Below are 11222 nucleotides of genomic sequence, written 5' to 3' on the forward strand. Positions count from 1 at the left end.
ATACATCTCTGTGCCATGTCTGTCTTAGCATCGCCGGTGAAATGTGGAGACACTCTGGCACATTCAATGGAGGTCTGGCGGCAGACACTTTGGCATCTTGGGGCCAGTGGTGCAACTTGAATCCCTCCCTGTTAGTGTTGTTACACCCTCCGACAACACACCCACGAGGCATGATGTCTCCAAGGTTCCAAAAAATAGTCAAAAAAACGGAAAATAACAGAGCTGAGACCCGGTGTTTGTAATGTGTTGAAAATGAAAATGGTGGGTGTGTTACCTCGGGAAAAATATAATAAAAAAAAAATAATATTTAAATAAATGAACAATTTTATGAAATTGTCAGCATAATTTGATGTCAAAAATCATTTCACGAAATTCAAACGCAAAAAAATCAGTTTCATTAATTCAGCATCCCGAAAAAAAGATTTTGTAATAGACACAAATTACCCTCTCTATACTGTGACATATTATAATAAAATAGAGAACACAATGAACATCACATTCAGATTCGTATTTTTCACTTTAAAACTAATTAAAATAATTAAACAAAGATGAATAACATTTGTATCAAAAATCAAAAAATATTCAGCATGTATGAAACTATTTTTAGTTTTCAGCCCTCGAAGCGACAAAACTTGCTTTGACGGACATGTGATCCCAGCCAATAGAAAAGTCCTGCTTTCCGACTAAGCCAATCAGCGACGACAATGGAGTTGGCGGGAGAGGAAAAGGCGGGGCATTAGTGAGGCGTTCTAACCAATGAGCGCACTGTAAGCTCAAAGAAAGCGGAAGCACATGCCCCCGGTGTTCATCCCTGATATGTCGCCACAACAAAAGCAGACTTTCGTTTGTTTTTTTGTCGACTTTTAGCCGCAGAGAAGACAAGATGGCGGCGATAGTGTCTTCACCTGTGACCCACACGGAGCTGGAGGCTGACCGCTGTGGGAGCGAGGAGGAGAGCCGAGGGGCCGCCGAGGCTGAGGAGGTCGGCCAGCAGCAGGCCGCCGGGACTCACGGCCGCTTGTCCAAACTCCCGCTGGCCCGCATCAAGGCGTTGATGAAGTCCGACCCAGACGTGTCTCTCGCCAGCCAGGAGTCAGTCTTCATCATCGCTAAAGCTACGGTAATCAAAGTCTCGCTGCGGCCCCGTGGCGCGTAGCAGGCCGTTTAGTCTCGCGATATTTAGCTGCAGCGTGATTTGGCATGCGGAAGTGAGACTTCTCATAAGCGTAACAAGACCTGTTAATGATTTTATTTGTGCAATAATTACAGTTATTGTACGATTAATAATTTAAGAAAAGACTATGATTTGACTTGTTCAATACTTGGCTGTTAGCAAACAAACACGATGTCTCTCATGCCTTTTTACAGCCATGTGGGGGCGCTGTTCTACCTCTGGCCTCTTTAAACAGTGCTGTTACTGTATTTAAACTGTGCTGTTACTGTATTTAAAGGTAAACTTGTATTATAAGATGTTCTGCTACTAATACACGATCTTTGTTAATGTTTTTTTTTTTTTAGGGAGGTTCTTTTTTAATTTTATAATTGAAACATTTACAAACAATTGAGAAATAATAATAATACAAATAAGTACAAAAACAGTACAAAACAGCTCCAGGGGGTTTTAAACTCAATAAAGTAACTAGAGATGCACCAAAATGAAAATTTGTGGCCGAAGCCGAATAAAATTTAAACGCTTGGCCGAAGGCCGAATACCGAATAATGAATGCAGTTTTTCACAATTGTTTTTATATAGCATAAATAGCCTAGAATAAATATTTAGACATGTTTTTCAAATAAAGTAATTTTTTATTGAATATTGACATGTTTTTAATAATCCAGTAGCCTTTGCTTTTCAAAAAAAGCAAAGTTTTTCATTTATATTAGGCCTTCAAACAAAACATCCATCCATCCATCTTCTTCCGCTTATCCGAGGTCGGGTCGCGGGGGCAGCAGCCTAAGCAGGGAAGCCCAGACTTCCCTCTCCCCAGCCACTTCGTCTAGTTCTTCCCGGGGGATCCCGAGGCGTTCCCAGGCCAGCCGAGAGACATAGTCTTCCCAACGTGTCCTGGGTCTTCCCCGTGGCCTCCTACCGGTTGGACGTGCCCTAAACACCTCCCTCGGGAGGCGTTCGGGTGGCATCCTGACCAGATGCCCGAACCACCTCATCTGGCTCCTCTCCATGTGGAGGAGCAGCGGCTTTACTTTGAGTTCCTCCCGGATGACAGAGCTTCTCACCCTATCTCTAAGGGAGAGACCCAAACTCATTTGGGCCGCTTGTACCCGTGATCTTATCCTTTCGGTCATGACCCAAAGCTCATGACCATAGGTGAGGATGGGAACGTAGATCGACCGGTAAATTGAGAGCTTTGCCTTCCGGCTCAGCTCCTTCTTCACCACAACGGATCGGTACAACGTCCGCAATACTGAAGACGCCGCACCGATCCGCCTGTCGATCTCACGATCCACTCTTCCCCCACTCGTGAACAAGACTCCTAGGTACTTGAACTCCTCCACTTGGAGGAGTTCAAGTGGAGGAAACAAAACAAAACATGCATTCCAAAAAAAAATAAAGTGCATTAAAGTGGATAAACCCACAAAAAATGAATTATTGTCCTTTTGGCAAAAGTCTGCTTAGCCACAGTAGATATGCTAATAATGTAAACAGAAGGCTCAAGTAAATCTCAATTAAGTGTGTGCTTGTAACCTCATACACTTATACAGGTAGCCTACACAACAGGCTAATAATGTAAACAGAGGCCCCACTAAATCTCAATAAGTGTGTGCTTGTAACCTCATACACTTATACAGGTAGCCTACACAACAGGCTAATAATGTAAACAGAGGCCCCACTAAATCTCAATAAGTGTGTGCTTGTAACCTCATACACTTATACAGGTACACAAAATATCCCAACGTCACCGCGTCAAAAAATTGCGTCACACGCCACTATTCGGCCTTGTTTTTAACTCATTCCACCGAAGGCCGAATGTGGCTTTTTTTGCCATATTCGGCCGAATATATTCGGTTACCGATTAATCGGTGCATCCCTAAAAGTAACCAAAATTATATATATATATATATATATATATATATATTGACTTAGTTGTGATTTCCCTCTCTGCATGAAAGTTTAAAAGTAGCATATATGAATGCAATATGCAGAATAATGTTTGAATGTAGACACATGGAATCATCATACTGCTGTGATTATATGCATCAAGTCTTCATTCAAGGCCAAGGCAAAATATCGTGATATGGTCTAAAAATATCGCCATATTAAAAAAAGGCAATATCGCCCAGCCTTTATTCAACGCCTTATAAGCCAATGGTACCACTCGTAGTCGGTTGATTCATGTGAATGTTGCGGGCAAACCATTTCACCACCGAGCTAGCTCCCGGTGTCGGCCGACTTTGTCTCACAAGATGTAGTTTCTCTTAAATGTCCTTCTTGAAAATGGCCGTGCAAATATATATCTACCACCTTATCAACATTTTGCTCTCCTTCTTATTGAGTACAGGTGAGTTTTTGGTGGCTTTTTATGGCTCGTAAAGCTCTGATCCGCCTCCGCTTGAGATGGTTTCCTGTGGACGGGACTCTCGCTGCTGTCTTGGATCCGCTTGAACTGAACTCTCGCGGCTGTGTTGGAGCCACTATGGATTGAACTTTCACAGTATCATGTTAGACCCGCTCGACATCCATTGCTTTCGGTCCCCTAGAGGGGGAGGGGGTTGCCCACATCTGAGGTCCTCTCCAAGGTTTCTCATAGTCAGCATTGTCACTGGCGTCCCACTGGATGTGAATTCTCCCTGCCCACTGGGTGTGAGTTTTCCTTGCCCTTTTGTGGGTTCTTCCGAGGATGTTGTAGTCGTAATGATTTGTGCAGTCCTTTGAGACATTTGTGATTTGGGGCTATATAAATAAACATTGATTGATTGATTGATGGTGCCGATTCCTGTTTTTTGCAACTTGTGATTCGATAAGTGAGTATCCAATCACAGCGTAAGGCCTTACTAACAACAGCTCGTGATCTGATTGTCTATCAACCGTATGTGTCCGTTCACTTGTATCCCCGATACAAGCAGACCCTTGCATTGTTGATTCTGAAGGCCTGGGGCAGATTTCGTATAGCATGGCAACATAAGCTAGCTGAATTCTGATTGGATACAAACTCCAACCCTAAAAACAACAGCACTGGAAAGAGCACAAAATGACATGAAGAGAATATGAATATTTTTTGATATTTAGGGAACTTTTATCTTTAATTATGATCATGATTTCTGTTGAAGTTAGGCCAGCAGATAAGGCCTTGCTGGCCGTGACGGCACTCTACTATTATATTCAGTATAGACTCATACTTAAAACTAATATTTTCTGCATGACATGTTTTGTATAGCGTTTTGAGCAAGTGTATGTTTGTGTAAAATGAACTCACCACAGATTCAATAGTGGCCTCAACAATCCTGTTTGTCCCTGCAGGAGTTGTTTGTGGAGATGATTGCCAAAGATGCTTTGGTGTATGCACAGCAAGGGAAGAGGAAAACGCTGCAAAGAAAAGACTTGGGTAAATTCACGGCGACACAGCATGTGAAAGTTGTAATGATAATCTATTTAGTCGATAAGTTCAGGATCAGTATTGTACATAACACTTAACATACAAGAATTCTTCCTCTGGTAAAGTAAACCAACCAAAACATTTAATTATAGTCTTTTTAAAGGCAGAATGATTGCGGAGCAAAGTATCCAATGAGTGTACATTATAAGGTTTGCAAATTATATTTAAAAATCTTTTTTCTTCTTGTGTCTCTGTAGACAACGCAATAGAGGCTGTGGACGAATTTGCATTTCTGGAAGGTGAGGTTTTTTGTTTTTTTTTAAACATTTCACTATTGACAAGTTGAATTGTTTCGGATAATACATTTGCAGTGAAGCGTATACAGTATTTACCTTCTTTCTTCTTTATTTATACAGGTCACTAGGTTTAATAATAGTACAGTGGAACCTCGATTTATGGACTTAATTGTTCCTTGAAAAAGGGTTTGTGTATATAAATGTGCGCACAGTGAAGCACATTTCTCCATAAGAAACATTGTAAATATGAATAATGGGTTCCATCCTTGACATAATATATTTTTGTACACTTTTAACACAATATTAAGTGCTATAAAGTACTGTATATCAAACATAACAAGGTGATGAATTAAGTATATCTTAACAAGCCAAAACAACAATGACAAGCTAAATAGTCCTGTTTGCGATGCTCTGCCAACACATAGAAGTCCCTTTGGTGCCCTCACAAACAATCAGAAATCACAAAAATCTTTGACTTTATCAACTATATTGCTACTATAATAAACATGTAAGAAAAGTAAAATCCACTTTACATTGCCATTGGCTAATGAGCAGCTGAAGAGAGGAGAGAATAAAGCAGACTTGAGGAAAAGGGTCTGTGTGTGACACTGAACTAAAGGGATGTGTCTCCTCTGCAACATAAGTTTGCTTTGGCATTTTTTTTTTTTTACAGAAAGTCAGTTCATTGCAATTTAAAACTTGCTTGATTCCAGCTTCACCAATCTCTATAATACAAGGAAGCACAAGATGAATAAATAAAGTGTTCCTACTGAGACATGGTTCACACTCAGAGGCATACTTGTCTCTGTCTCTTTTGGGAGTTATCCTATCTGGGGATAACTGGTCGGAGATTTTAAGTATGCAAGCTAAGACTTTGTACTTACTATACTAAAGGTTCTACGAGCTAAGATGTATGACAATATCTGAATCGTGTGATCGGTCCCATCAGTCTCGACCTAACTTTATACATATGTTTTGGTTCTGCCCATTCCTTTTCAGTTATTGGACACACTTTTGAAACTTTGTTTTTGGTAATTGGCAAAAGGGTTGAACCAAATCCTCTACGTCAGGGGTGTCAAACTCAAATACAGAGTGGGCCAAAATTTAAAACTGAACAAAGCTGCGGGCCGAGGTTGAACAAATTAACCCTTTAATAGGGACCCAAACAAGTTTTGCATTGAATATTGACCAAGCAAGACTTATATAACTTTATAGTGACATACAAAATCCAGTTTCAAATAAAAATAATTAAGAAATATCAATGGCATATCAAATAAAATAAAAACACAAATTTAATGCCTTTTTTCGGCGGCGGGTTTGAGTTCGGGCGGGGTTTGGTGGTAGCGGGGGTGGATATTGTAGCGTCCTGGAAGAGTTAGTGATGCAAAGGGTTCTGTGTATTTGTCCGGTTGTGTTTATGTTGTGTTACGGTGCTGATGTTCTCCCGAAATGAATAGAATAGAATGAACTTTATTGTCATTATATTTGCATATAACGAGATTAAAGACTCCAACTTAAGGTGCGGTAGTGGGAACAAATATGGGGTGAAATAAATGACATAAGAGGTAATAAAGGAAAAACCAACAATTGAAATAAACAGACTACTATCCAATAAAAATAATAAGCAATTCTGTACAATATACAAAACACTATAGAAGTACAAAATACAAATACTGTACAATATACAGAGCAAGACAGGAGTACCGAAGTAATAAATAATCAGTGACGGACGTATTGCACTCGAAGGGTAGTATTGCACAGTAGGGTATTGGGGCATTATATTGTATAGGGGTGAATTATTATTATTATACAATATAATGCCCCAATACCCTACTGTGCAATAATAAATAAATAATAATAAATGTGTGTGTCATTCTTGTTTGCTGTGGGTTCACAGTGTGGCGCATATTTGTAACAGTGTTAACGTTGTTTATACGGCCACCCTCAGTGTGACCTGTATGGCTGTTGACCAAGTATGCCTTGCATACTCTTGTGTGTGTGTGTGTATGAGCCGCATATATTATGTGAGTGGGCTGCCACGCTATTTTTATGGAAGAAAAGCGAACGTGGCGACATGTAGAGAACGCCAATAGCAGTGCTTTTACGGCCCGCCCCCAATATTATTGTGTGGGTGGAAATCGGCAGAAATCCGGGAGGGTCACTGAACTTCGGGAGTCTCCCGGGAAAATTGGGAGGGTTGACGAGTATGATTTGGCCCGCGGGCCAGAGTTTGACACCCATGCTCTACGTGGACTATTCGGGGTAGCCCCTGTGTCATCTTCTAATAGCAAATCCAAAAAGAATCTGCTGGCATTCTGTACTTTGTTAGCTTGAAGACTTATTGTGCTTAACTGGAAGGCGGCGGCGCCTCCATACCACACACGCTGGATCAGAAATACTCTCTTTAGATTGCAGAAAATTAAACTGACAGTCAATAGTAGTTCTGTAAAATTTTACGAAGTATGTGATGCTTTCTTGAAATCTGTAAAGGAGACTGATCTCCAGTTTGGCCCCGATTGTGACGTGGATTGTTGAGCCTTTTGTTTGCTGCACCATGTTGGGGCCTTTCGGAAGTGGAGTTATAATCAAAATTAGATTAGTTTTTTTTATTGGCATTGTTTGAGAAGAAGTTCACGAAGTAGGCTTTTTTCTTGGTGCAATCGTGCAACATAAAACACAAAAGACAGAATAGGTATTAATTAGGGGTGGGCAAATTAGTGCGTTAATTACGCGTTAACTCATCAATCTATTAACGCCGACAATTATTTTATCGCACATTTGTGTATGTTGTCTACATGCTTTTATTTTGTTAACGCCTTTTCTTAACAAGATGGCGTCGCCCGGCGTGGAGGGGCTCTTGGTAAAGATGGAACATTTGGCAAAAATAGCGGACAATTCTGCAAATGTCATGGCTGGCTTACAGCGTGGTCACTCCGGGATCACTTACGACCGCCAGACAATTCTGGATGTGGATAGATCGGGCCGTTTTGGACTGAATGAGGCGTGCTTGCTAGACCGGCTAGCTAGCATGGGAATACTTTGCCGGCTACATCCAGCGGCCTGTGAAGCAGCGGAGTATATGTGTTGTCTGTCTATTTATGAATAATGCAGACCAGGAGTGTTGGCTGACTTCTTAACGTTTGCTTTCAGAGCGTGCATATCACAACATACAAGATGCCGTCATGGCGACACAACCTATACATGCTCCTCACTCCTGTTGCATGCTGGGTAGGATAGTTCTTTTATTCCCTGGCTCATAACATCACAATATAGTACCATGTATATGATGCCTTCAGTTTATCAAAGCACCAAGCAAACAATGGGAAAATTCCCATCATATCAATTCCTAGATATGGTCATAATTATTTGAAGTGCACTACGCAGAATAAACACAACATTATTAATATTGCTACTACGGATAATTTGATCAAAAATTCCCTAAAACAGCCCACTACCTATAATATAGGTTTTTTAAACATAAGATCCCTGATCAAAAAAATGTTTCTGCTGTTACCTCAGAAATTGCCTGTTCAGATGTTATGATTGTGGCTCAGAGATTTGTATGTAGATTATATTTATTTTCCATAACAAACAGGATAACTTAAATACCCTGGCAGTGGCAATAAGCTTAAATGTTTGTATTTACATTTTTGGAGTTGATTTTCATCAAATATGCTATTTAACTGCTACTGTTTGACAAGGACTGATTTAAATTGTGTTTGCACAACAAATGTTTTGGCGCTTTTGTTCATGTGGGAGAATATTCCAATAAAGGTGCACTACACACTACTTTTGAATTCATTATTGGGCTTTGTGTATACAATGCAGTTAATCGTGATTAATCAGAGAAATAGTGCGATTAACTTCAATTAAAATTTTTAATCGTTGCCCAGCCCTAGTAATAATACAAATAGCTGTAACTGAGCTATCAGATCTTGTTATTGTTCATGTGCCTGATGGAGAGGCCTGAGTTATCTGTGGCTTTATATCAATATTTGCCTCTACTTATTTGACTGATATATAGTTCGGAAATCAAAAAAGTTCACAAAAAAGGGGGTTCATAAATCAAGGTTCCATAATACAATGATTTTATGAGGCGCCTTTCAAGGCACTTTAAAGCATTTGAAATATTGTTTTTAGAATTAATATTGAAATTATAAGAGTTATGTTGATTGTGTGGGATTAAATATTAATTCATTAGTCTAGGAGCAAAAATGGAGCGCATTACTGATCTGCATCCAGCAGAGGCACTGTTAATCCGGTCTCAACCAGTTATCATCTGGACATTATCCAAACAGTATCTCAGCACATTCAGAAAAATATTAGAGTCATTTAGTCAAATTTGCTTCAAATAATTGTTTTTCAATTGTAAGTATCTGATCTGTAATTATTTTCCATTTTATTGTCCTTAGGTACGTTAGATTAAACCGAGCATCGAGACATGAAAACACCACATCTTTTTATTTTATTTCACGGACTATAAAGTGAAAACATCCCTACAACTTTTTAAAAGTCACCATCAGTTTGGATAGTTTCATTTGGTGCCTAAAAGCTGTGTACATTGAATGTAAATACAGTGTTTGTGAAATCTTGCTATTCGTGAAATAAATGTACATTTCAGATCACTTGTTTTTTGGGTTTTGTTTTTTTTAATGAATTTTGAATAGCATTTATGTTAATGTACACATACACACCATCAGTGTTCCATTTAGACCAGGCCTGGGCATTTATTTTCACCCGGGGGACACATTTAGAGAAAAAAAATGTGTCTGGGGGCTGGTATGTTGATATATATATATATATATATATATATATATATATATACGCACCATCTACGCACCTGTCGCTGCTGGTCTGCAGCGACAGGTGCGTAGATGGCCCACCTGGGCCTTGTTATCTAATCACCTGTCGCTCTGTTATAAGCAGCAGCCAGGAGGAGAGACTGGGTTGGGGCTGGAAATAATATTTCTGGAAAGCAACTGAGAGACTTATTGAAAAACAAAACAATATTGTAACCCTGAAACAGGATCTCATCTCGGTGCTTGGGGGTCTGAAGAACCCCCAGGAGGGCAAGCCCCACACTAACCAATGATAAATAAATAACTTCTTACCATTAACGCAACTTCTTGAACTGGTGCGGTAGGAAACGGAGGGATAGATAAAAAATGCATGAGAATGTTTTATAATTTTAACATTATTTTTAACACTGTGATTACAAGTGGAATTATTCATTACTTCTCGTGTTAAGGGTTATCTGAGAGCCAGATGCAGTCATCAAAAGAGCCACATCTGGCTCTAGAGCCATAGGTTCCCTACACCTGAACTACGTGTATTGTTAATCAAGGCAGGTGATCATGTTTGCGCCAAAGTGCTCGCTGTCCAAGGTGCTGATTGTGGGACCGACAGCGGTGCACAGAGGTGGGTAGTAACGTGCTACATTTACTCCGTTACATCTACTTGAGTAACATTTTGGGATAAATTGTACTTCTAAGAGTAGTTTTTATGCTACATACTTTTACTTTTACTTGAGTATATTTATAGAGAAGAAACGCTACTTTTACTCCGCTCCATTTATCTACAATCAGCTCGTTACTCGCTACTTTTTTTTTTACCGATCTGTTAATGCACGCTTTGTTTGTTTTGATTTTGTCAGACACGCATTCAAAGTAGGAACTACGCATGCCTGCATTTCACCAATCAAATGCAGTCACTGGTGACGTTGGACCAATCAAACAGAACCAGGTGGTCACGTGACCGTCACACGTCGAATCCGACCTAAAAAGTTGAAAAACTTATTGGGGTGTTACCATTTAGTGGTCAATTGTGCAGAATATGTACTGTACTGTGCAATCTACTAATAAAAGTTTCAATCAATCAATCAAAAGTGTAAAGGAAAAAAGACACTTTTTATTTCAACCGTACTTCCCGTCAAAAGCCTAAAGACTGATCGCACAGTTCCTGTCTTCACAATAAAAGCGCCGCTCCATCGCGCCTGCGCTAACAAAATAAGAGTCCCCGAAAGCCAGCGCAAACAAGCTAGCAAGCTACGGAGTTTGCCGCCAATGTATTTCTTGTAAAGTGTATAAAAACCAATATGGAAGCTGGACAAATAAGATGCCAAAAACCAACGACTTTCATGTGGTTTTAGACAGAAAAGAGGAACTTTTTTCTCCTCCATTTGAAAATGTGGACATTATCAGCACTATACTGTCTGATTCCAATCAATGCAAGTCATCAGAATCAGGTAATACACCAACTTATATTCTTGTCTTCATGAAAGATAGGAATCTATATGTTAAACATGCATGTATATTCATTAAAACACCTTTAACATTTCAACAAAAACGGCAAAATAAAAAACATATATATATAT

At 39.6% G+C, this 11222-nt stretch overlaps 1 protein-coding gene across 2 annotated transcripts; it reads left to right on the forward strand.

Moving 5' to 3' along the window:
* The first annotated feature begins 747 nt into the window (after window positions 1-747).
* On the forward strand, window positions 748-9474 carry pole4 (polymerase (DNA-directed), epsilon 4, accessory subunit). 2 transcript variants are annotated; one of them, XM_061882989.1, is made up of 5 exons: window positions 748-1120; window positions 4478-4562; window positions 4811-4852; window positions 8000-8077; window positions 9262-9474. In XM_061882989.1, exons 1-5 carry the CDS (start codon window positions 884-886, stop codon window positions 9273-9275), a joined length of 456 nt encoding a protein of 151 aa, XP_061738973.1. In that variant the 5' UTR covers window positions 748-883; the 3' UTR covers window positions 9276-9474. The 2 variants fall into 2 exon arrangements, with proteins under 2 accessions (XP_061738973.1, XP_061738975.1); XM_061882991.1 differs by lacking the exon at window positions 8000-8077 and having other exon boundaries at window positions 751-1120.
* Window positions 9475-11222: the final 1748 nt, after the last annotated feature.

Source organism: Nerophis ophidion, linkage group LG22 (genome assembly GCF_033978795.1).
Source record: "Nerophis ophidion isolate RoL-2023_Sa linkage group LG22, RoL_Noph_v1.0, whole genome shotgun sequence".
In the NCBI taxonomy this organism is placed as follows: Eukaryota; Metazoa; Chordata; class Actinopteri; order Syngnathiformes; family Syngnathidae; genus Nerophis; species Nerophis ophidion.

What these genes read in the sequence shown, in the direction of transcription:
- pole4 (XM_061882989.1), top strand. Translation starts at nt 884, where the DNA reads ATGGCGGCGATAGTGTCTTCACCTGTGACCCACACGGAGCTGGAGGCT. An exon ending in TCATCATCGCTAAAGCTACG is followed by an intron (nt 1,121 to 4,477) that starts GTAATCAAAGTC and finishes TTGTCCCTGCAG; the next exon opens with GAGTTGTTTGTGGAGATGAT. An exon ending in GCTGCAAAGAAAAGACTTGG is followed by an intron (nt 4,563 to 4,810) that starts GTAAATTCACGG and finishes GTGTCTCTGTAG; the next exon opens with ACAACGCAATAGAGGCTGTG.